The sequence below is a fragment of the Salvelinus alpinus genome, chromosome 13 (assembly GCF_045679555.1).
Source record: "Salvelinus alpinus chromosome 13, SLU_Salpinus.1, whole genome shotgun sequence".
Lineage (NCBI taxonomy): Eukaryota > Metazoa > Chordata > Actinopteri > Salmoniformes > Salmonidae > Salvelinus > Salvelinus alpinus.
In genome coordinates, this window is record NC_092098.1 from 15,158,981 (window position 1) to 15,186,128 (window position 27,148).

The 27,148-nt window shown below is 46.0% G+C and overlaps 1 protein-coding gene across 2 annotated transcripts in view; it reads right to left on the reverse strand.

The window, feature by feature from the left end:
• Nucleotides 1–27,148, reverse strand: part of LOC139537179 (roundabout homolog 1-like) — a 228,864-nt gene that overhangs the window by 23,469 nt on the left and 178,247 nt on the right. For both annotated transcript variants that reach the window (XM_071338197.1, XM_071338198.1), the window contains 2 exons: nt 12,307–12,445; nt 12,001–12,128 (listed from right to left, as the gene is read on the reverse strand). In XM_071338197.1, the coding sequence (XP_071194298.1) occupies nt 12,001–12,128; nt 12,307–12,445 (267 nt within the window). The remainder of the gene's footprint in view (nt 1–12,000; nt 12,129–12,306; nt 12,446–27,148) is intronic.

Genomic DNA, 27,148 nt, shown 5'->3' on the forward strand with positions numbered 1-27,148 from the left:
TCTCCCTCCCTCCATCTACATTCCTCAACACTGTGGACATACACACACGCATGTGGTTACTGTGGACATACACACTCTCACACACATATTCACACATGCAGTTACTGTGGACACACACACATACACGCATGTTGCCTCAAATAACTGTATAGGCAGTATTTTATCACTATTACACTACAGTAGAACAGAAATGTCCTTTCTTAATGATACAAAGAAAAACACAGAGGGACATGTGAGACCTTAAAGAAAGGTCCAGACAAAGGGAGGAGTAAGGGAGGACACAGACGGGGGGGAAGACATGTTGTTGTTGTTGGATTTGGCTGAACCCCATAACCACCAAGCCTGACATCCATGTTTCCGGAGCGGGACGTGATGAATATGTGACCATGGACTTAAAAAGAGCCAGGGTCCAGCTCCCAGCATGTCGTGCTGGATGAGGTAGAGGAAGCGGAGCATCTCTTCCTGCCCCCTACCTGAGTGTGTTGAGCTCAGACCAGACCCCCTTCACGGGCCACATGCCCACCCAGCTACAGGCTCCCACCATATTTCATATACTAAAAAATGTAACAATGTCCATTTACTGAATACTATGCACCTGGAGAATACTATGTTTCTATCACTATGTAATATTTTGGACCAGGATTTGTACATTCCTTGCTAACTTTTCTGTCTAATTTAATTTATGTGGAGTAACATGGGAACTTAATCAATCACAGGGAACAAAGATAATTTCCTTGGCAAATGTGTGCACGCACACACACACACACACACACACACACACACACACACACACACACACACACACACACACACACACACACACACACACACACACACACACACACACACACACACACTCACACTCACACTCACAGACAACAGTGGTGGGAGTGTTTGAAAAGTTTGTTGTCGTGCTGATAGATCCACACTGAAGGACTAGTGCTGACCCCTGACTTGCAGCATGTGTTTTATGGGGTTAGCTGGGGCCAGAGGCATGAATTCCCCTGGCAGGTTTATAGGGTGATTGGAGGCGTTGTTGAGGGGACACACAAGCTTGTGTGTTTGGTCAGTTCAATGGGACAGTAAAGTGAGGGTGGAGTGTGAGAGTATGTATCTTGGAGCGTGTGTGTGAATGTGTGCGTCGCACATGCATGTGTGTACTGCATTTGTGCCGATGTGTATGTGCGTGCCTGTGTGTATGTCACACACGTGTGTGTATTACTGTGTGTGCTCAGTAGGGTTGCTGGGACAAGGCGTGGCCTGTTCCCATCCCTATGAGACCTATTGGACTTGTTGACTCAAAGGTGTGAAAAGCCTTGCATGGGAGTGTTGGGTTGAGTTACGAGGCTAGCCAGCTCTGTGGTCCGTTTGGACAGAGTTACAACCCCCCAGTGAACACATAAACCTGGAGGGGAGAGAGAGGGGGATGAACTCTACTACAGTTCAGACACTCGGAGACCGGAACTTCCTCTCTCTCCCTCTGGGTGTAGAGCTAGGCCTATAGAGAGCCTTATAGACTGTGGCCTTCATATGTCTATAAAGGCTGAGGCACACTGTGAGTCTTAAAGCCTATAAAGTAGCTGAACAGTGATATGCATGGATAGGCAAGTGACCAAGGGCCATTGTGGTGAGTGAGAGAGAGAGAGAGAGAGAGAGAGAGAGAGAGAGAGAGAGAGAGAGAGAGAGAGAGAGAGAGAGACTTTTGACTTTTTGTCTTTCTTTATTGAAACATTCTCATTTCATTTAAAACTCACCCCCCCCTAAAATAAAAAAACAAAAATATATCCTGTACTGCATACATGTACCATACTCACCTTTCCATCTACCACATGATACAAACCACCATCACCATACACAAAAACAATACCCTCTCCTACAACCGTATATCCAAAACATCTTCCCCAGCAATACAGACAGCCCCCCCAACACACCATATCTCCTCAAACATCTCCACACATTTGATCAGTTTATAGAACTCAAACTCAACCCTAAGGCGCGCAGAGACCATCCCATTAAACAGTAGTAAAGGGTCTGTTATCCCCCCACCTTTGACCCTGTTTCTCCTTGTTAGCCAAATAGCTAATTTTGCCTGAGCAAACAGAAAATTCAACAAAACACATTTTTCTTTCTCCTTACTCGAATACCTGTATCCCATTATAAACATCCCAACAGCAAAAACCACCCCCAACCTCTCACACAGACATTCCAACAGAGACATTAATGGCATTAACCTGGTGCACACAGAAAACACATGAATCACAGTTTCTTTCATTTGACAGAAAGGACACCCCTGCCCAATTCCCGGATCAACCCGTGCCAACCAGCTGTTAGTGGCCAGGGCTCCATGAAGAACCCTCCACTGGAGGTCCCCTGACCTCTTTGGTACTGGGGGTTTGTAGAGCGCCCTCCATCTAAAACCCACCATACTCTCCGCCCCACATACCCCCTGCCACTGATGTGCCTTCACTCCTGTTAGGCTTCTAATGTTCCTAACCTTAACGCAGAGGTTGTAGAGGGCTTTACCTCCCACCCCCTCAAACTCCCCCAGGCTCGGAGTGTTAAAATCTAACAAGTCCTCCAGACCCCCTTGCCAGTCTCCAGTCTCTGCCGTCACCTGCAGTGGCGGAAACATTGGTGGCCCCTCTCTCTTTGGCCTCTCAAACACCCCCCTTACCGGCTCAGACAGTGCCTCCTGGACCTCCTCCAGGAATCTCTCCAGCAGCCTAAGAGACGTTATTCCTGTTTGTTGCGCCAAGACCTCCGGGGTTTTCCACCCCTCCTCTCCCAGCAGTCTCAGGTCACCTAGCCTTTGTAAACCCCCTGCCATCAGTTGCCTCTGCAGGGTGGCCGACTGAACCGATCTCAAAGGGATGGCTGGGTTGTGGAAAATAGGCTCCTCCCACACCCACTGCCCAGGCTCCACACCCCCTTCTCGTGTGGGCCTTAGCAGCTGCCAGGCCCTCAGCACCGCAGAGTAAAACTCTGAGAGACCTGCTGTACTCAGCCTCTCCAGCTTCATGAGGAACAGCTGCCGGTCCAACCCTAATCCGCCAGCTCTCCTCAGCAGCGCGCATGCTGGTTCCCTCCAGCCAACATCAGTATGGTACAGCAGTCTCTGCACCGCCTTTAGCCGGAAAGCAGCCATCCTGCTCTCCAGTTCCACCAGGCCCTGTCCTCCTTCGTGGACGGTCATGTACAACACTGCTGCCTTCAGCCAGTGATGGCCCGACCAAAAGAAGTCCACCAGCTTGCGTTGCAGGTCTGCAAGCAGACCGGCGGGGGGGTTGAGGACAGCCAGTTTATGCCACAAGGAAGATGCCACCAGGTTGTTGATTATCAGCACCCTCCCTCTATATGACACTTGGGACAGGAGCCACCTCCACCTGGCCAGTCTTGACACCACTGCCTGTGACAGCCCCTCCCAGTTCTTGCTGACCCACCTCTCCGAGCCCAGGTACACCCCCAACACTTTAAGCCCTTCACAACCCCACTGCAAACCCCCTGGAAGCAGAGGAGGAGCCCTATCCCCCCATGCCCCACATAACAGAGCTTTGCTCTTTCCCCAGTTTACCTTAGCTGATGAAGCTCCCTCGTACACCTTCAGACTGGTCTCTAGCTCCTGCATATCTTGCCCATCCCTGACCATCACAGAAACATCATCTGCATATGCTGAGACTGCTATTCCTGTCACCACCTCCATGCCTGTCCAGCACACTCCCCGCAGTCTCCTGCGTAGCAGTCCTAAAAAAGGCTCAATGGCTAGTGTGTACAGCTGCCCAGATAGAGGGCATCCTTGTCTAATGCCCCGTCTCACCCAGACAGGCCTACTGAGCGCCCCTCCCACCTTAACCATACATGACGCCCCAGCATACAACAGCTTCACACAGTTCACAAAGCTCTTCCCAAACCCAAACACAGACATCACAATAAACAGATACTCATGATCCACTCTATCAAAAGCCTTCTCTTGATCTAAAGAGACCAGTCCAAAGTTCACATTAGAACCTCTCGACAAGTCCAACATGTCCCTAATCAAGAACAAGTTGTCCGTGATTGAGCGTCCCGGTACACAATATGTCTGGTCCTTGTGTATTATAGAGTCCAGATGGGACTTCAGTCTGTTAGAGAGGACCTTGGCAAATATCTTATAGTCCGCACAGAGTAATGCCACAGGCCTCCAGTTCTTAAGTTCACACAAGTCCCCTTTTTTGGGCAGGAGAGTCAGTGCCGCCCGACGGCAGCTCATCGGCAACTCTCCTACCTCGACGCATTCACGCAACACGCAAAAGAAATCCTGTCCAATAGTTCCCCAGAATTTTTTGTAAAACTCCACTGGAAGTCCATCGACCCCGGGTGCACGACCGGGGGACATCTGGGTTACGGCCTCTGCCAGTTCATGTGACAACAGAGGAATGTCCATTTCATCCCTCTGTGCCCGAGAGAGCTTAGGGAGTCAACAAGACCTGAGCACACATAGGATCACACATTTCTGCCCTATACAATTCAGTATAAAACTCCACAGTCCGCTCCCGCATCTCCCCCACCACAGAGGTCACCCGCCCATCAGACAGCCGTAGACAATGCATACCCTTGGCTTCACTGCTCTGTCTTTCCAAACCAAAGAAGAAGGAGCTGGGAGCATCCATCTCCTTGAGCATGGAGAACCTAGCTCTTACAAGTGCTCCCTTTGCTTTAACCTGGAAAAAACTACCCAGGTCCCTACGTAATTCGGCTAAGTTAGCCTGGAGGCCTACATTGCCTTGCCCCACCATCTCTACCTCCATCTCACTAATACACCGCTCTAGTTCCCCCAATACTCTCCTAGCCTCTGAGGATGAGAGAGCTGTGTACTGTTGACAGAAAAGCCGAATTTGCACTTTCCCCACATCCCACCATTGACTCAGAGACTCATACTCCTCTCTTCGCTGCCCCCATCTTTCCCAAAAAGTCTGGAAACCTGAGCAAAAAGTGGCATCTTGTAAGAGCTTTACATTGAACTTCCAATAAGATGCCTGCCGGGGCCCTGGTGAAATAGACAGCCGAGCCATGGTTATGTGGTGATCCGAAAACCCCACTGGGAGAATGGTAGCACCCAGCAGCCTATTGCTCTGATTCCTGGACATGTAAAAACGATCAAGTCGGGCTGCACTCACCCTAGCCCCAAAAACCTTCACCCACGTATACTGTCTTGTGTTTGGATGTTTAGTTCTCCAAACATCCACTAGGTCAAACTGATTAAAGATGTCCCTTAACACTCCCACTGACACTGAATGAGGCTCTTCCCCATTTCTGTCTTTTGTAAAATCCATTGTACAGTTCCAGTCACCTCCGATCACCAGCGTCTCCTCAGGCGCTACTTGTGAGAGTTCCTGTCTAAGACTCCCAAATAGAACCCCTCTTTCTCTCCCTGTGTTAGGCGCATACACATTTATAAAGACAAAACCCATGTTGTTAATCTCTGCTTTAACAACAAGCAACCTGCCCCTACACACCTCCTTTGAGGAGCAAATTTTTACAGCCAGACCCGGTGCAAAAAGGACTGCCACCCCTGCACTAAGATTTGTCCCATGGCTCAACACACTTGCCCCTTTCCACCAGAGCCCCCAATCAACTTCATTCACCACATCACTATGCGTCTCCTGCAGAAATAACACATGTACTTTTTTTTGTTTTACATATTCACCCAACACACTCCTCTTTCCCGCATCTCTGGCACCATTTATATTAAGCGAGCCTACCCGAAGAGTCTCCATAAGAAGTGGGAGAAAAGCCAGCAGAGAAATAGACCAATAGGAAAGCTCAAAAAGCCCCAGTGTCAGTAAGAAATTAAACATTTAAACAGTGTCTGAAGGTAAACCTTTACGCACTGTTGTGACCCACTTCCTCAACCTAAACCGTTTCTTGGGTGAGAGGACACCATGCCCCTCATTTCTCATAGCATGTTGTACTGATCTTACAAACTTTCTAGAATCAGGAAAAAAAGCCTCAAGATTAACTTTTTTCCCCTTAGTCTCATTCAGGAACCTTGTCAGTTCTCTCAACGTGTACTTAGACCCCTCTGGTTGACTGGCTGTCAGCTCCGGGCCAATTGAAGAGGAGTCTGAAAAAAATAACTCCTCATCCTCTTCCTCAGACTCACTTTCCTCCTCTTCTCTATCTCCCACCCTGACCACCTGCCCTTTCTCTCTGGTTAGGGCCTCACCCACAGCAACAGGCAACATTTCCATGGTGCCTTTGTCCACACCCTTTTTCCTTTTCCTCTTGACACCCTCCTCCTCCCCCCTAATCTCTTACACTTCCCCACTATACTCTCCTCATCCACTAGAATAACCTGACTAGACCCAGTATCATCTACACCACCCTCCATAGCATGACTCGGCCCAGCATCATCTGCACCACCCTCCATAGCATGACTCGGCCCAGCATCATCTACACCACCCTCCATAGCATGACTTGGGCCAGCCTCAGCTACCCCACCATCCATAGCTTGACTAGACTCAGCCTCTGCTATACCACCATCCATAGCCTGCCTAGACCCAGCACCCTCTACACCACCCTCCATAGCATAACTAGGCCCAGCCTCAGCTACCCCACCATCTCTAGCCTGACTAGACCCAGCCTCTGCTTCTCCACCATCTCTAGCCTGACTAGACCCAGCCTCCACTACCCTACCATCTCTAGCCTGACTAGGCCCAGCCTCATCTACACCACCATCTCTAGACTGACTAGGCCCAGCCTCTGCTGTCTGCATCTCCTTACCCCCTGCATTTTGACCTCGATTTCCCCCATTTGCGCTTGTATCCTCACCTTGTCTACGGCCTTTATGTGGGCACGCAAAGCTCTTGTGCCCCAAATCCCCACATTCAAAACACCGTAGACTATCTGTGCTGGCAAAACCTGCATAGAGCCCCTCCCCATGCCTCACTTTAAAATGCACATTTAGCTGTTGCTCGTTGTTGTTCAGAAACATAAACACTTGCCTCCGGAACGAAACAACGTGTTTAACGGCATCTGCCTGAAACCCTGCTGACAGTACACGGAAACCGCTAGCAAACTTACCAAAACGACTCAGCTCTTTCCTAATTTGATCATCCGTGATAAACGGAGGCAAATTTGCCACTACAACTCTTGTTGAAGGGGTAGAGAGAGGTGAAATTGACACCAACACATCCCTTACAAATATTCCGCTAGCAATTAGCCTACCGACCAAATTAGCCCTTTTCATGAACACAACCACAGCTTTGTTCATTCTAGAAGCAGAATGTATAAACTCAGCTCCTACCTGTTCACCGACCGCGAGCAGAACCTCCTCCACCTTAACTCCGTTCTCAGGAACACACCTGAATCCATGCTGTATAGACAGCGTCTCCTCCGCGCTAGGCTGAGAAGCCATTGCGCACACTACACCTTCCAACCCCCAGGAAAGTTACTCTGTCCTCTTCCACCCTAACTTTGAAAAAAAAACTTTGGATACCGCCAAAATCAAATATTGCATTAACCCTCCACCATAGAAAATAACATGTAAAGAAAAGAATCAAGAAAGTTAGTTAGGATAGAGCTTTCCACACCAAACACTCAGACTCCAAAAACACCCAGCATGCACCGAGAGAGAGAGAGAGAGAGAGAGAGAGAGAGAGAGGGGAGGGAGAGAGAGAGACAAAATAAAACACCAAATAATGCATGCAGAGCAGAATTAGGCCGATACCCGCTAATTATTAGCGATTTCTGAACCTTCTATAACAAAGCCACCACCTACAGAGAGATGAACCAGGAGAAGATTCCCTTAAGCAAGCTGGTCCTGGGGCTCTCTTCACAAACACAAACACAAACAGACCCCACAGAGCCCCAGGACAGTAACACAATTAGACACAACCAAATCATGAGAAAACAAAAAGATAATTACTTTAATCATTGAGGCGGCAGGGTAGCCTAGTGGTTAGAGCGTTGGACTAGTAACCGAAAGGTTGCAAGTTTGAATCTCTGAGCTGACAAGGTACAAATCTGTCGTTCTGCCCTTGAACAGGCAGTTAACCCACTGTTCCTAGGCCGTCATTGAAAATAAGAATTTGTTCTTAACTGACTTGCCTAGTTAAATAAAGGTTCAAAATAAAATAATTAAGAAAGAACAGAGCAAACTAGATTGCTATTTGGCCCTAAACATTGAGTACATGGTGGCAGAATGACTGACCAAAAATTAAGGAAAGCTTTGACCATGTATATGTTAACTTTGTACTTCACTTTTGTTTATCCATTTCACTTGCTTGACACATATGTTTCCTATGCTAATAAAGCCCCTTGAATTGAATTTTGAGAGAGAGAGAGAGAGAGAGAGAGAGAGAGGTAGATGTGGCTCAGTTGGTAGAGCATGGGGGTTGTAGGTTTGATTCCCATGGGGGACAATTACGAAAATGTACACACTCACTACTGTAAGTCGAGAGGGATAGCTGCTAATTAAGACTTGACTGAGGAGAAAATACAGGAATCCAGATAATACTGGCAATTACGTAAAAATGTTACAAGGTGATCTGGAGTGTTGGCACTAGTTAAAGTGTGATAAACGACCCCAGTAAAAGTGTTAGGTGATGGAAAATATGCCTGAAAACATACTTGGAGAAAACCCTGTGTGCAAGCCTTGTGTTCGGAATGAAAGCAGCTTGACTGGAGTGAGGAGGCCTCCAATGTGTTTTGATTTCCACTACTGATAATGTGGCCTGGCTGCACCAATCACACGGCCAGACTGAGTCTAGAGGAAACGAGCCCTTAGTCTCCTGCCTGCTCTGTTGAATATGTTCAAACAAAGCAAGGACTTTATAATGTTTGTGTTTGAGGCAGAAAACAGAGAAACTATGGAGTTCAAATTACTACCGTGGGCTTATTCTGGTACTTGTGTAACAATGAATACTAGCGTATCCCTGTAGTCAGAAACTATGACTTGAGATACACTGAAAATACATTGATTGAAAGGAGGGGTTATAAAATGTGCTGCCCCTAATGTTACCTTCCAAGCTTCTCTCTCTCTCTCTCTCTCTCTCTCTCTCTCTCTCTCTCTCTCTCTCTCTCTCTCTCTCTCTCTCTCTCTCTCTCTCTCTCTCTCTCTCTCTCTCTCTCTCTCTCTCTCTCTCTCTCTCTCTCTCTCTCTCTCTCTCTCTCTCTCTCTCTCTCTCTCTCTTTCTTTACTATCTCGTTGATCTGAACCCTCAAGTATCTCCATATGAGATAATGTGTTTGTCAGACAGTGTTGTTGTTATGTCTCATTTCCTTCAGGGGAGATCTGCTCTCCCCCCTCTCCTCCTATTTGGTTCTAGGTAGAACCATTTTGGTTCTAGGTCAGACCCGGTGTCAGGATAAAGTGACTAAGGTGACAGTTGAAATGGGCAAAGGGGCAAAACTTTTTGGTTGTTCTTGCACTGGAATTATATTGAATTCTGCTAATACCACAATAAACATAAAGTTAAAATGATGAGACACCGAGATCATTGAGTGCTTTTGAAATCTGTAGCCTATCTCTGCTGCGCTGTTTCAGCACAACGGACAGCACCCTACAGCTAGGCCGTTTTGGTAATGAATATAGGCTACAAGATAGATAAGGCAATTCACCTATTACAAACAGCCTATGTGAATGCAGCTGTACACACATCTTACTAAAAGAATGCAAACTAAATGCTGAAAGTAGTAGCCTCGTTATTCATGCATGCAAATAAAAATACTGAATAGCAGTTTGCACAACTGCAAATGCATTTTTTACATTTTATTTAACCTTTATTTAACCAGGTAGGCCAGTTGAGAACAAGTTCTCATTTACAACTGCGATGAATGAATGCGAACAGAACCAAATTAATCTACATTTAGGCTAGTTACATTAACAGTAAACAAAAGGCGAATGGAGATCCAAATAACAAAACACAGCCTACAGCCTACTACAGTGAGATGCAGACATGCACAACTGTCTTGCCAAATAAACAGGCCCATACAGGCCCGCTTCAAACATAGAAATTCATGCCGCTTGCCCGTGAGTTAAGCAATACGTTGTGATATGTCACAATGCACTTCTATGAATCAAATTGCACCCACATAATCAATTAACCTTTCCATCACATTACCAAATCTAATGTGTTATATTCTCCTACATTAATTTCACATTTCCACAAACTTCAAAGTGTTTCCTTTCAAATTGTATAAAGAATATGCATATCCTTGCTTCAGGTCCTGAGCTACAGGCAGTCAGATTTGGGTCTGTCATTTTGGGAAAAAAGGGTCCAATCTTAAACGATGCCAGCCTACCATAAATACGTTTCCAATATATACAGTTCCATTCACAGCAACGAAAACCGATAGGCTACCAAGAAAACCACAACAGCATCTACAGTAAGAGTATTCCAGCCACTCTCTTCCTATGAACCAGTTGCTATTAAATGAACATTTTTAGACAGAAAACCTGTGGCTAGTGTAGCATTATAGGCTAACCTGGGCTGGCTGCGCTGTTCAAAGATCATCAGGAACAGTCGGAGGTGCAAGCGGCTGCGGAGCCATTATCCTGGCGGCGCTAATGGAAGGGTGAGTATTCTCACACGGAGCTAGCTGGAGCTGCTGGGCTTGGCGGTGGCATCTGTGGTTTGAGGCTGATGCTCATTGCTCCTTCTCCTTTGTTTGGGTACTTTGGCAAAGCCAATTTCTGATATCCATCATGGCAAATTAGCTAGTTCAAGTTAGCTAATAGGCTAAGGCTAATAACAGTAACACTTTTTACAGCTAGCTAGCTAAGAGTGAAGCAGCTTCTATGGTAAACTTGACCCCACCTTTGTATAAAATTAAAGGCGTATCACATTATCCACTTAGCCTACCACAGAGATAAGAAGTGTTTTTCCTGCTTTTTATGGAAACCCAAAGGAGTCATACCTAACCACCCCAGTGGCTTTCCATAGCCCCCCTACACACCACAGTGCACCCAGTCCATTAGAGATACAGATTCTTTTGCGCCAACCTGTCACTCAATCATTTGAACTTTTTTGCTATTTTTATGTAGGGACATAAAACTAAAAGTGAGGGGGCTAAGCCCCCTTTAGCTCCCTCGTGGAGCTAGACCTTTCCACAGAGAATTTTACATGGAACCCAAAAGGGTTTTACCTTGAACCTGTGTACACCGTACTTAGACAGCTACACCCTTCCCTCCAATTAAGCCAATCTGTAGGAATCTGCTATCTGTTCTTCCTCTCCTCTGTTCAGACCCTAAATTAGACCCTGGTCCCCCTCTTTTCCCAGGCAGGCAGGGCTGGTGTAGACTGTGTAATTGGAACCATGTCATTCCCAGCATGGGACACAGGATTGTCTTTAATTAAACCCTGCTCTGTCTGTCTGTCTGTCTGTCTGTCTGTCTGTCTGTCTGTCTGTCTGTCTGTCTGTCTGTCGTGTAGTGAGGTGTTACTGTTCATTTCCTGCCGTCAGTCCCTGTGCTTGTGGGGGTCATTGTGGCAGGGAATCCCTGCTCATAAATGAACCCACTTCCTGGTGCCTCATCAACACTCCCATCTGTTACACTGATCCAGTCATGGTTAGACTGTGGCAATGGGCTGTGTAATTAAGGAACAAGGCTAGTAGAGTGCTGATTGCTTCAGAACTGATATGAACCCAAGCCAAGGGGATACAGTAAATTACATAACCTCACAGATTGAACTGATAACCTAGCTCAGTCTGTTACCCTGGGAACTGCTTGACTTGACACATGAATGTAAACTGATCCATGCTTAAGAAAACAGGGCAGGCCAGAGATCAGTGGGGTAATACTCCATGGTGTGGCTAGACAGGGTTAGGTAGGATATCTAACTGCTCTGAGAACAGCTGTCTTCTTCTTCACACGTTCTCTAATGTTACATGAATGTGAGAGCAACAGCTGCACAGCATAAACCCAGTCTGCACGTTTCATAGTCTGTGCACCTTTCATGTCAAACAGCAGGTGTGACCAGGGTTGGGGTTAGGGTTACGGTCAGGGGAGGTTGTACTGACCGTGTACGGTCAGCGTAGCGGACGCCTCTGCCTTTCCCACCATGTTCTCTACAACACACGTGTAGGAGCCCTCGTCTGATGGTGCCACACCACGCACACTCAGAGTGTGGTCCTCCAGGATCTCATACCTGTAGACAGACACACACACAGGGAGAGAGAGAAAAAGATAAAGAAAGATAGACGTGAGACAAAGGAACTTTACACGATGGCATGCACACTGTATAATCCCAAGCATCTGATTCCATGACCAGATGTGACCCTGCATAAGGTTTAGATCACAGTATGTGCTGGGTCATCCATCCGTACCTCCCCTTGGGCAGGTCTGCATCCTCTTTCCTCCAGCGGACAGTGGGGACCGGATCTCCCCGCGCCTCACAGTGGAACTCCACACTCTCATCTGCCAGAACCATAACACTACTGGGCCTCTTCACAAACCCTGGGCGCTCTGGGGGAGGGGGAGAGCATCATCATCATCATTGACATCATCATCATCATCACTATCATAATCGTCAAAATAACCGCTATTCTTTGTGTGAAGATGTGCACGGCAGTTTGTAGAGAGCCCCCGCAGCACACGCTTTCTTCCTCCATTTCCTAGAGTTCCAATGCAGTCGCATGCTGGTTTATGTTAATATTGGCATTCTACAGTATCACACACATTTGAAGTTGAACTGAAATCTTGGCTTGGATCTCCAACCCGAGCCCTTAAAAATAAACGTCTATACCAGGCGGTGTCAGAGGAAGGCCCTAAAAATTGTCAAAGACTCCAGCCACCAAAGTCATAGGCTGTTCTCTCAGCTATCGCACAGCAAGCGGTACCGATGCACCAAGTCTGGAACCAACACGACCCTGAACAGCTTCTACCCCCAAGCCATAAGACTGCTAAATAGTTAGTTAAACAGTTAATCAAATAGCTACCCGGACTATCTGCATTGCACTAACTGTTTTGACTCATCACATACACTGCTGCTACTGTTTATTATCTGTCACTTTATTCCTAGTTATATGTATATACCTACTTCAATTACATCATACCCCTGCACATCGACTCGATACTGAAAAACTGCTTCTATCTCAAGGCCATCAGACTGTTAAATAGCCATCACTAGCCGGCTACCACCCGGCTACTCAGCCCTCCACCTTAGAGGCTGCTGCCCTATATACTTAGACATGGAATCACTGGTCACTTTAATAATGGAACACTATTAACTTTAATAATGTTTACATACTGCTTTACTGAATTCATATGTATATACTGTATTCTAGTCAATGCCTCTCCGACATTGCTCATCCTAATATTTATATATTTCTTAATTCCATTAGATTTGTGCGTATTGTTGTGAATTGTTAGATACGACTGCACTGTTGGAGCTAGGAACACAAGCATTTCGCTACATCGCAATATAATCTGCTAAATATGTGTATCTGACCAATAACATTTCATTTGATACCCCGTATGTATATCCAAGTTATCGTTACTCATTGTGTACTACTTTTATTATTATGTGTTTGACTGTGTCTATTATTTCTCTATTTTCTTTCTCTCTGCGTTGTTGGGAAGGGCTTCCCGTAAGGAAGCATTTCACTGTCAGTCTACACCTGTTTTTTACGAAGCATGTGACGAATAACACTTGATTTGATTTGATTTGATTCGGGGCTCCCAAGTGGCACAGCGGTCTAAGGCACTGCATCTCAGTGCAAGAGGCGTCACTACAGTCCCTGGTTCGAATCCAGGCTGTATCATATCCGGCTGTGATTGGGAGTCCCATAGGGTGGCGCACAATTGGCCCAGCGTCGCCCGGGGTTTGGCCGGGGTAGGTCGTCATTGTAAATAAGAATTTGTTCTTAACTGACTTGCCTAGTTAAATAAAGGTTAAATAACAAAATACAAAGCTTTGAATTAAGCACCTAAAAATGAGACCTCTGAATACCATTAACCCCCCGTAACCCTCTCACCCACATTCCCCCCACTTCTTTTAAAACCCATTTTATTTGCCTCTTTCTTATTTGTGACATGTGGATGAAAACCAATAAATCCACTTAAAACTAGTAGGGCTTGTTAAAACCAGGGCCATTTTATTTACATTGGTCCCAGAGCACATTTTAAACAAATCTGTTTCTTCAATCAGCAGTATTATTCTATTAGCCTTAAATGTTTTTACTGGGCATTATAAATGTGTGTGCCCTGGCCAGCCGCCCAGCCCAGCTGATTCTGTGATAAGACGTCTCAGTCTGCTCTGATGGGAAGTGCTAGGAGAGGGAGTGGGGTGGGAGTGCGAGGAGGTGGGGTGGGGGTGGATATGGTGACAGCATAGGAACGAGGTGGGGGTGGAGAGCGGCACCAGGGTGGGGTGGGGTGGGGGTGGAGATTGGAACAGGCTATGGGTCAGTGGTCTGGGACACTACATTTTTTTATTTCGACAGGGAGTCAATGCTGAGACCAAGGTCTCTTTTCCAGATAAGCCCTATATAGCACCACAATACACATCAAAATGCAATAAACAAATTGAACTACACATTCATATAGACATTAAAATACACATCATTATACACAACAATACATGAAATGGAAAACACAATCATAAAATACAGACACATTCTTCAGTAAAAAGGTCTCCTAGCAACCGTCTGAAATGCCCTAGAGGCACCAATTCCTCCAATTTTAAAGTGTATTCTAGATCCTTCCACACGTAAGGTGCAATGAAATGAAAGGCTGATTTACCTAACTCTCTAGACACCAAAGGAGTCTCCAGAGTTAACCATCCCTGTGAGCGGGTTTGATATCTTGTCATTTTAAATCTTAACAGGGATGTTAGGGAAGTGGGGAGTTTGTGGAGCAAGACTTTGTAAACAAAAACAGCGTAATTATGTGATCAATGTGACTTCAAAGAGGTCCAGCCAACCTTTTGGTAAAGAATATAGTGATGAGTAATAAAACTGTCTCCTGTGATAAAACGAAGGGCGTTATGAAAAACGGCATCCAAGGGTTTAAGTGTAGAGGCAGCTGCACGTTGATAAATAGTACAACCATAATCAAGACCAGGTAGAAAGGTTCACTGCACAATCTGCTTCCTGCTGACTAGAGAGAGACAAGATCTGTTTCTGTAAAAGAAAATACACTTTTAATCTTAGTCTCTCAACAAGTCCAGTCGTATGTGTTTTAACCTTTTGCTGCAGTGGGCTAAATCACAGTGTGTTTCTTGGTAGTCTTAAACAAATCTACTTTGAAACAAAAACCTCACACACATTTTTATTTAACTAGGCAAGTCAATTAAGAACAAATTCTTATTTACAATAAAGGCCAAACCAGGACGACGCTAGGCCAATTGTGCGCCGCCCTATGGGACTCCCAATCACAGCCAGATGTGATGCAGCCTGAATTCGAACCAGGTACTGCAGTGTCACCTCTAGCACTGAGATGCAGTGTCTTACACCACTGCACCACATTGGCTTAAAAAAACAAGACACCTGTACAGTACCATGTCAGATATAGAGTGGAAATGTATTCAATTTTGAGTTTGAATCCCAATTTTACACCTTATGTACATCATAGAAGATAGAAATATAACAAAACCATTTGACATAAAAACACCAGATTTTCGAGGGGGTTGTTTGAAATAATGTTTATTAATTATGAAATAACATTCCCCCCATGAGGCCACTAGGGCATTTGCCTGCAGGAAAGGGGTAGATTATAAATCATTGTCAATCCAAACACCAAGGTATTTGGATGCAGGGACTCGTTTGATTATAGAACCATCCGATGAGAAAAGATGTAATCAGTCTGAGACAATCTTCCGAGAACTTGAATACAACACGTGTTTAGTTTTGCCCATATTAAGTATGAGTTTAAAATCCGTAAGGACAACTACAAAATCGGACTGTAGCCTTGTCACAGCCAGGTCGAGGCAATTGCGTCATAATAATATAATCTAAATATATATAAATATATATTTATTTTTTTAAACAGATTGACCAACAGCATGTACAGTGGCAAGAAAAAGTATGTGAACCCTTTGGAATTACCTGGATTTCTGAATAAATTGGTCATAAAATTTGATCTGATCTTCAGCTAAGTCACAACAATAGACTAACACAGTCTGCTTAAACTAATAACACACAAACAATTATACGTTTTCATGTCTTTATTGAACACACCATGTAAACATTCACAGTACAGGGTTGAAAAAGTATGTGAACCCTTGGATTTAATAACTGGTTGACCCTCCTTTGGCAGCAATAACCTCAACCAAACGTTTTCTATAGTTGCAGATCAGACCTGCACAACGGTCAGGAGGATTTTTGGACCAACCCTCTTCACAAAACTGTTTCAGTTCTTGGGATGTCTGGTGTGAACCCCTCTCTTGAGGTCATGCCACAGCATCTCAATCGGGTTGAGGTCAGGACTCTGCCACTCCAGAAGCCGTATTTTCTTCTGTTAAAGCAATTCTGTTGTTGATTTACTTCTGTGTTTTGGGTTGTTGTCCTGTTGCATCACACAACTTCTGTTGAGCTGCAATTGGCGGACAGATAGCCTTACATTCTCCTGCAAAATGTCTTGATAAGCCGATGATAGCAAGCTGTCCAGGCCATGAGGCAGCAAAGCAGACCCAAACCATGATGCTCCCTCCACCATATTTTAAAGTTGGGATGAGGTCTTGATGTTTGTGCTGTGCCTTTGTTTCTGCACACATAGAGTTGTGTGTACCTTCCAAACAACTCAGCTTTAGTTTAATCTGTTCACAGAATATTTTGCCAGTAGCGCTGTGGAACATCCAGGTGCTATTTTGCTAACTTCATGTGCAACAATGTTTTTTTTTAGACAGCAGTGTCTTCTTCTTGGTGTCCTCCCATGATCACCATTCTTGTTTAGTGTTTTACGTATTGTAGACTCATCAACAGAGATGTTAGCATGTTCCAGATATTTCAAATCAAATCAAATGTTATTTGTCACATACACATGGTTAACAGATGTTAATGCGAGTGTAGCGAAATGCTTGTGCTTCTAGTTCCGACAATGCAGTAATAACCAACAAGTAATCTAACCTAACAATTTCACAACAACTACCTTATACACACAAGTGTAAAGGGATGAAGAATATGTACATAAAAATATATGAATGAGTGATGGTACAGAACGGCATAGGCAAGGTGCAGTAGATGGTATAGAGTACAGTATATACAGTGGGGCAAAAAAGTATTTAGTCAGCCACCAATTGTGCAAGTTCTCCCACTTAAAAAGATGAGAGAGGCCTGTAATTTTCATCATAGGTACACTTCATCTATGACAGACAAAATGAGGAAAAAAAATCCAGAAAATCACATTGTAGGATTTTTAATGAATTTATTTGCAAATTATGGCTCGGGTGGTTGTTGTCCTTGATGATCTTTATGGCCTTCCTGTGACATCGGGTGGTGTAGGTGTCCTGGAGGGCAGGTAGTTTGCCCCCAGTGATGCGTTGTGCAGACCTCACTACCCTCTGGAGAGCCTTACGGTTATGGGCGGAGCAGTTGCCGTACCAGGCGGTGATACAGCCCGACAGGATGCTCTCGATTGTGCATCTGTAAAAGTTTGTGAGTGCTTTTGGTGACAAGCCGAATTTCTTCAGCCTCCTGAGGTTGAGGAGGCGCTGCTGCGCCTTCTTCACCACACTGTCTGTGTGGGTGGACCAATTCAGTTTGTCCGTGATGTGTACGCCGAGGAACTTAAAACTTACTACCCTCTCCACTACTGTCCCGTCGCTGTTGACGTTGAGTGTGAGGTTATTTTCCTGACACCACACTCCGAGGGCCCTCACCTCCTCCCTGTAGGCCGTCTCGTCGTTGTTGGTAATCAAGCCTACCACTGCAGTGTCGTCTACAAACTTGATGATTGAGTTGGAGGCGTGCATGGCCACGCAGTCGTGGGTGAACAGGGAGTACAGGAGAGGGCTCAGAACGCACCCTTGTGGGGCCCCAGTGTTGAGGATCAGCGGGGTGGAGATGTTGTTACCTACCCTCACCACCTGGGGGCGGCCCGTCAGGAAGTCCAGTACCCATTTGCATAGTACGGGGTCGAGACCCAGGGTCTCGAGCTTGATGACGAGTTTGGAGGGTACTATGGTGTTAAATGCTGAGCTGTAATCGATGAACAGCATTCTCACATAGGTATTCCTCTTGTCCAGATGGGTTAGGGCAGTGTGCAGTGTGGTTGTGATTGCGTCGTCTGTGGACCTATTGGGGCAGTAAGCAAATTGGAGTGGGTCTAGGGTGTCAGGTAGGGTGGAGGTGATATGGTCCTTGACTAGTCTCTCAAAGCACTTCATGATGACGGAAGTGAGTGCTACGGGGCGGTAGTCGTTTAGCTCAGTTACCTTAGCTTTCTTGGGAACAGGAACAATGGTGGCCCTCTTGAAGCATGTGGAAAAACAAAATACTGCATAGTTTCCTAGGAACGCGAAGCGAGGCGGCCATCTCTGTCGGCGCCGGAAGTCTTTAGCTGACACTCTAGGATTCTTCTTAACCTCATTGAGCATTCGGAGCTGTGCGCTTGCAATCATCTTTGTAGGATGGCCACTCATAGGGAGAGTAGCAACAGTGCTGTACTTTCTCCATTTATAGACAATTTGTCTTACTGTGGACTGACTAACATCAAGGCTTTTAGAGATACTTTTGTAACCCGTTCCAGCTTTATCAAAGTCAACAATTCTTAATCTTCTGAGATCTCTTTTGTTCGAGGCATGGTTCACATCTGGAAATGCTTCTTGTGAATAGTAAACTCAAATAGATTTTGTGAGTGTTTTTATAGGGCAGGGCAGCTCTAACCAATATCTCCAATCTCGTCTCATTGATTGGACTCCAGGTTAGCTGACTCCTGACTCCAATTAGCTTTTGGAGAAGTCATTAGCCTAGGGGTTCACATACTTTTTCCAACCTACACTGTGAATGTTTAAATGATATATTCAATATAGATAAGAAAAATACAATAATTTGTGTGTTATTAGTTTAAGCACACTGTGTTTGTCCATTGTTGTGACTTAGATCAAGATTAGATCAAATTTTATGACATATTTATGCAGAAATCCAGGTAATTCCAAAGGGTTCACATACTTTTTCTTGCCACTGTATATAAATAGTGAAAATAACGGTCCTAGTATCGACACCTGCGGAACACCTTTATGTACCTGAAGAAATTCGGACTTAACCCCATCTGTCACTAAGATAATCATGAAAGCATGAACAGGCATCAGAGCTCAGGCCCATCGAGGGCAACTTATTCAATCAAATAGCATGATCAACAGTATCAAACGCTTTGGACAGGTCCACAAACAATCAGCACATTTCATTTTAGTGTCTAAAGCAGGGTTACTTAACTCTTACCCTACGAGGTCCGGAGCCAGCTGGTTTTCTGTTCTACCTGATAATTAATTGTGCACACCTGGTGTCCCAGGTCTACATCAGGGGAAGAATTTTTAAAAACATAGTGGAACTGGCTTCGAGATCCAGAGTCGAGTCTGAGGGGTCGAAAGTATGACAAGATCATTAACAACTAAAGTGGTTGCTGCAATAGGGCTATACCCAGGCCTAAACCCTGATTGGTTTGCATTCATAATACATTTCTCAGATAAAAAAAGATCAAAGTTGGACATTTACCAAGGATTCAAGAATCTTAGCTGAACAAGGAAGGCTTGAAATGGGGCGAAAATGATAAGATCAGTACTATCCACGCCCTTATGGAGTGGCAGCACAAGAGCTGATTTCCATACTTTTTGAATATGTCCTGATAACAATGTTAAACAATTTGGGTTATTGAGCCAACAATGATGCCGACCGGGATCCAATTGGTCAGCCCCTGTGGATTTCTTGTTGTCTATTGCTAGCAAAGCACCCAGGACTTTTTTTTGGTAATTAGCCTAAAAGAAAAGCTTTGACTATAATCTCTGATCATTCAGCAAGTTTCCCTATCAGCATCCGACCCAATATCATTGTGAATAGGTTTAGAAGTAATTTCAAAGAGATAGCCCGCTGAAATAAAATTGTGATTAAATGCACCAACGATTGCATATCTTTTCTTTTGTAATAAGGCCTGTGTTTGAATTAATTTGTTGTGGCAGAGAAGTAGAACCCTTTAGGGATTTGACAGTTTTACAGAATTTAGCTCTCATTATAATCAGAAAATGCGGTTACATAATAATCAGATTTAGCCTTTCTGGTTGTCTTACACATTGATTCCTCAGTTCCTCAGCTTGCAAGTCCGGGCCTAAGCCTGTGCTCCTGGCCTTGACCCAAGCATCACCTCTTTCATGAATGACTTCTGATAATTCCAGAGTGTACCAGGTATTCCATCTACCTTTAACCCTTCGTAATCAGGGAGCCTGATTATCCACAATAATACTGAAGGCATCTGCAAAAAGGCTCAAAGCTAAATCAGGTTCAGGGATAGCTGAAATACAATCAAGGAGGTCACTAAAATAAAGATCATGTAAAAAAAGCTTGATTTAAAGTTCCTCTTTGTGATGACACGAGGCTTAGATTTTTATGTTATCACATCTCTAACACAATAACAAAATAGTTAACTACTCGAGTGCACAAAGGTTAGCCGAGGGAGGACGTTAGACCTCTATAACAGTTATTGATACATTTTAAGGCTGTCCCTGACTAAAAAAAAACATTGGTCGACCGAGAGTCGTCTGTCCTTTCGACCAATCGATTGGGTAAAATGTTAAAACGTGGATTTTTCCATATACAGTGCCTTTGGAAAGTACACACAATACCCCATAACAACAAAGCAAAGCATTTTTGCTAATATCTCATTTTGATAAGTATTCAGAGCCTTTACTCAGTACTTTGTTGAAGCACCTTTGGCAGTGATTACAGCATTGAGTCTTCTTGGGTATGACACAACAAACTTGGCACACCTGTATTTGGGGAGTTTCTCCCATTCTTCTCAGCAGATCCTCTCAAGCTCTGTCAGGTTGGATGGGGAGCATTGCTGCACTGCTATTTTCAGGTTTCTCCAGATATGTTTGATCGGGTTCAAGTCTGGGCTCTGGCTGGGCCACTCATGGACATTCAGAGACTTGTCCCGAAGCCACTCCTGCGTTGTCCTGCCTGTGTGCTTAAGGTCGTTGTCCTGTTGGAAGGTGAACATTCGCCCCAGTCTGAGGTCCTGAGCACACTGAAGCAGGTTTTCATTAAGGATCTCTATGTACTATGCTCCGTTAATCTTTGCCTTGATCCTGAAAAACATCCCCACAGCATGATTCAGCAACCACCATGCTTCACTGTAGGGATGGTGCCAGGTGTCCTCCAGACGTGTGGCTTGGCATTCAGGCAAGTAACTTCTAATGACATTGCCAATATGTAAAAGTAGCCTAAATAAAGCCAACAAATAAAAACATTGCAGCCCGCAGGCAGAAAATGTCCTGATAATAAATCACATTGGCTACGCATGACCTGTCTGCAAGGACACATTGTATCAACTGTTAACTTGGCCCAGCCAAATGCTCCTGCTACCAAACTTGCAACATTGTATAAAATATTCTGGGCCCTCAGAGTTTCCGCTCCAGTGAGCTCCTTTGCGCAAGGGATAATAAGTAATCAGGTAGGCATGTTTTATGATGTTTCCACCAGATCAGAGCATGCCATTTTTCCACCCTTTCACGCTGAGTGTTTATCGAAAGGGAGAGAACTCAAAAGACTTTTCCAATAGGCTACGTTGAGGAACGATTATCATTCTCAATGGATGTAAGACAATCAGAAAAAGTATCAGATCCCCAAATCAACACAGTTATAGGCCTACATTTGTGCGCAGACCAGGTAGCCTAGACCTACTTCTATGTGTAATCAGATGTGTGTTCTTACACAAGATTTACAGGAGCGCTCCAAACAAAAGACAATTCATAAATATACAACTCATAAATGGAATTAAATAAACCAAAACTTGTTTCTCACAAGTGAAGCCTAGTGTCACGTTCCTGACCTGTTTTCTGTTAGTTTTGTATGTGTTAGTTGGTCAGGACGTGAGTTTGGGTGGGCAGTCTATGTTTTCTGTTTCTATGTTGGTTTAAAGGGTGACCTGATATGGCTCTCAATTAGAGGCAGGTGGTTGTCATTTCCTCTGATTGAGAGTCATATTAAGGTAGGTGTTTTCACACTGTTTGTTTGTGGGTGGTTGTCTCCTGTGTCAGTGTCTGTATGTTACGCCACACAGGACTGTTTCGGTATCGTTCGTTCGTTCGTTCGTTCGTTCGTTTTGTATGTAGTCTGTGTCTATGTTGCACCATACGGGACTGTTTTCGGTTTGTTTGTTCGTTTCGTTTTATGTAGTCATTTTTCCTGTTCGTGCGTTCTTCGAGTTACATGTAAGTTCTTACGTTCAGGTTTGTCTACATCGTTTTGTTATTTGTTAGTTTATTCAAGTATAGTTTGTTTTCGTCTTATTTAAATAAATATAATGTCATATCACAACGCTGCGCCTTGGTCGAATCACTACTCCTCCTCTTCGTATGAAGAGGAGGAGGAACACCGTTACAGAACCACCCACCAATCCAGGACCAAGCAGCAACAACAGGAGAGGCTGAATTATTTGGAGAAATGGACATGGGAGGAAGACCTAGAAGGCAAAGGACCCTGGGCGCAGCCAGGAGAATATCGCCGCCCCAAAGAGGAACTGGAGGCAGCTAAAGCTGAGAGGCGGCGATATGAGGAGGCAGCAAGGAAGCAAGGCTGGAGGCCGGAGAATCAAGCCCAAAACCGGCGTTATGAGGGGACGCGTCTAGCACGGAAGCCCGAAAAGCCCGTGAGTACTACCCAAAAATTTATTGGGGGGGGCTAAGAGGTAGTGGGCCAAGGGCAGGTAGGAGACCTGCGCCCACTTCACAGGCTAACCGTGGAGAGCGGGAGTACGGGCGAACACCGTGTTACGCAGTAGAGCGCACGGTGTCTCCTGTACGTGTGCATAGCCCGGTGCGGGTTATTCCACCTCCCCGCACTGGTAGGGCTAGATTGAGCGTTGAGCCGGATGTCATGAAGCCGGCCCTACATATCTGGCCACCAGTACGTCTCCTCGGGCCGGCTTACATGGCACCAGCCTTACGCATGGTGTCTCCGGTTCGCCTACATAGCCCGGTGCGGGTTATTCCACCTCCCCGCACTGGTCGGGCGACGGGGAGCATTCAACCAGGTAAGGTTGGGCAGGCTCGGTGCTCAAGGGAGCCAGTACGCCTGCACGGTCCGGTATTTCCGGCGCTACCTCCCCGCCCCAGCCCAGTACCACCAGTGCCTACACCACGCACCAGGCTTCCAGTGCGTCTTCAGAGCCCTGTTCCTCCTCCACGCACTCTTCCTATGGTGCGTGTCTCCAGCCCAGTGCCTCCAGTTCCGGCACCACGCACTAAGCCACCTGTGCGTCTCCAGAGTCCTGTACACACTGTTCCTTCTCCCCGCACTCGCCCTGAGGTGCGTGCCCTTAGCCCGGTACCACCAGTGCCGGCACCACGCACCAGGCCTATAGTGCGCTTTGAGAGGTCAGTGTGCCCTGTCCCTGCTCCCCGCATTAGCCTGGAAGTGCGTGTCTCCAGTCCGGTGCCTCCAGTTCCGGCACCACGCACCAGGCCTACAGTGCGCCTTATCCGGCCAGAGCCATCCGTTTCCCCAGCGCCATCTGAGCCATCCGTCTCCATAGCGCCATCTGAGCCATCCGTCTCCCCAGCGCCATCTGAGCCATCCGTCTCCCCAGTGCCATCTGAGCCATCCGTCTGCCAAGTGCCGTCTGAGCCATCCGTCTGTCCCGAGCCATTAGAGCCGCCCGTCTGTCCCGAGCCGTCAGAGCCGTTCGTCAGTCAGGAGCCGCTAGAGCCGTTCGTCAGTCAGGATCTGCCAGAGCCGCCAACCAGACAGGATCTGCCAGAGCCGCCAACCAGACAGGATCTGCCAGAGCCGCCAACCAGACAGGATCTGCCAGAGCCGCCAACCAGACAGGATCTGCCAGAGCCGCCAACCAGACAGGATCTGCCAGAGCCGCCAACCAGACAGGATCTGCCAGAGCCGCCAACCAGACAGGATCTGCCAGAGCCGCCAACCAGACAGGATCTGCCAGAGCCGCCAACCAGACAGGATCTGCCAGAGCCGCCAGCCAGACAGGATCTACCAGAGCCGCCAGCGAGCCATGAGCAGCCAGAGCCGCCAGCGAGCCATGAGCGTCCAGAGCCGCCAGCGAGCCATGAGCGTCCAGAGCCGTCAGCCTGCCATGAGCGTCCAGAGCCGTCAGCCTGCCATGAGCGTCCAGAGCCGTCAGCCTGCCATGAGCGTCCAGAGCCGTCAGCCTGCCATGAGCGTCCAGAGCCGTCAGCCTGCCATGAGCGTCCAGAGCCGTCAGCCTGCCATGAGCGTCCAGAGCCGTCAGCCTGCCATGAGCGTCCAGAGCCGTCAGCCTGCCATGAGCGTCCGGAGCCGTCATTCATCCAGAACTGCCTCTCAGTCCAGAGCTGTCTCTCTGTCCGGAGCTGCCCTTCAGTCCGGAGTTGCCCCTCTATCCTGAGCTACCTCTCTATCCTGAGCTACCTCTCTATCCTGAGCTACCTCTCTATCCTGAGCTATCCCTCTGTCCTGAGCTATCCCTCTGTCCTGAGCTACCTCTCTGTCCTGAGCTACCTCTCTGTCCTGAGCTACCTTGTCCCGGAGCTGTCCTTTATCTTGGTGTTGCCCCTTAAATTAGGTGGGGGAAATAAGAGGGTGGTCATTCTAAGGGGGAGACGTAAGCTGGGACTGACTATGGTGGGGTGGGGACCTCGCCCAGAGCCTGAGCCACCACCGTGGTCAGATGCCCACCCAGACCCTCCCCTAGACTTTTGGTGGTGCGTTCGGAGTACGCACCTTGAGGGGGGGGTTATGTCACGTTCCTGACCTGTTTTCTGTTAGTTTTGTATGTGTTAGTTGGTCAGGACGTGAGTTTGGGTGGGCAGTCTATGTTTTCTGTTTCTATGTTGGTTTAAAGGGTGACCTGATATGGCTCTCAATTAGAGGCAGGTGGTTGTCATTTCCTCTGATTGAGAGTCATATTAAGGTAGGTGTTTTCACACTGTTTGTTTGTTGTCTCCTGTGTCAGTGTCTGTATGTTACGCCACACGGGACTGTTTCGGTATCGTTCGTTCGTTCGTTTTGTATGTAGTCTGTCTATGTTGCACCATACGGGACTGTTTTCGGTTTGTTTGTTCGTTTCGTTTTATGTAGTCATTTTTCCTGTTTGTGCGTTCTTCGAGTTACATGTAAGTTCTTACGTTCAGGTTTGTCTACATCGTTTTGTTATTTGTTAGTTTATTCAAGTATAGTTTGTTTTCGTCTTATTTAAATAAATATCATGTCATATCACAACGCTGCGCCTTGGTCGAATCACTACTCCTCCTCTTCGTATGAAGAGGAGGAGGAACACCGTTACATCTAGGTTGTGTACTCTGCAAACAACGTGTCCAATCCTACAATGACAATGGTAAGACTGTAATAATAATATCTTGAATGCATTAACAGAAATTACCGTAACCAAACAAACATTGTAGATTAGAAATTATGGGAATTAACAGTAAATGTACTACTGGTGATAATGGTGTGCCATCCCCGAGGCCTCCGCAATGGATTAGTCCACTCAGAAAGGCATGAATCAGACAGGTGTCTTGTGTGGCATAATTTAAAAAAGTTATATTTGCCACTGCTCGACAAAAAAAAAGATGGTCGACCAACAGTCTATCGACAAGTCGACTAAATGGGGTAAGCCCTAATACAGTTGAAGTCGGAAGTTTACATACACTTAAGTTGGAGTCATTAAAACTCTTTTTTCAACCACTCCACAAACTTCTTGTTAACAAACTATAGTTTTGGCAAGTCGGTTAGGACATCTACTTTGTGCATGACGCAAGTTAATTTTCCAAAAATTGTTTACAGACATTATTTCACTTATAATTCACTGTATCACAATTCCAGTGGGTCAGAAGTTTATGTACACGAAGTTGACTGTGCCTTTAAACAGCTTGGAAAATTACAGAAAATGATGTCATGCGTTTAGAAGCTTCTGATAGGCTAATTGACATCATTTGAGTCAATTGGAGGTGTACCTGTGGGTGTAATTCAAGGCCTAGCTTCAAACTCAGTGCCTCTTCTTGACATCATGGGAAAATCAAAAGAAATCAACCAAGACCTCAGAAAGAAATTGTAGACCTCCACAAGTCTGGTTCATCCTTGTGAGAAATTTCCAAACGTGTGAAGGTACCACGTTTATCAGTGCAAACAATAGTATTCAAGTATAAACACCATGGGACCACGCATCCATCATACCACTCAGGAAGGAAACACGTTCTGTCTCCTAGAGATGAACGTACTTTGGTGCGAAAAGTGCAAATCAATCTCAGAACAACAGCAAAGGACCTTGTGAAGATGCTGGAGGAAACAGGTACAAAAGTATCTATATCCACAGTAAAACGAGTCCTATATCTACATAACCTGAAAGGCCGCTCAGCAAGGAAGAAGCCACTGCTCCAAAACCGCCATAAAAAAGACAGATTACGGTTTGCAACTGCACATGGGGACAAAGATCGTACTTTTTGGAGAAATATCCTCTGGTCTGATGAAACAAAAATAGAACTGTTTGGCCATAATGACCATCATTATGTTTAGAGGAAAAAGGGGGATGCTTGCAAGCCGAAGAACATCATCCCAACCGTGAAGCACGGGGGTGGCAGCATCATGTTGTGGGGGTGCTTTGCTGCAGGAGGGACTGGTGCACTTCACAAAATAGATGGCATCATGACAATTATGTGGATATATTGACGCAAATCATTGACGCAAATCTTGGTCGCAAATGGGTCTTCCAAATGGACAATGACCCCAAGCATACTTCCAAAGTTGTGGCAAAATGGCTTAAGGACAACAAAGTCAAGGTATTGGAGTGGCCATCACAAAGCCCTGACCTCAATCCCATAGAAAATTTGTGAGCAGAACTGAAAAAGCGTGTGCGAGCAAGGAGGCCTACAAACCTGACTCAGTTACACCAGCTCTGTCAGGAGGAATAGGCCAAAATTCACCCAGTTTATTGTGGGAAGCTTGTGGAAGGCTACCCGAAAAGCTTGACCCATGTTAAACAGTTTAAAGGCAATGCTACCAAATACTAATTGAGTGT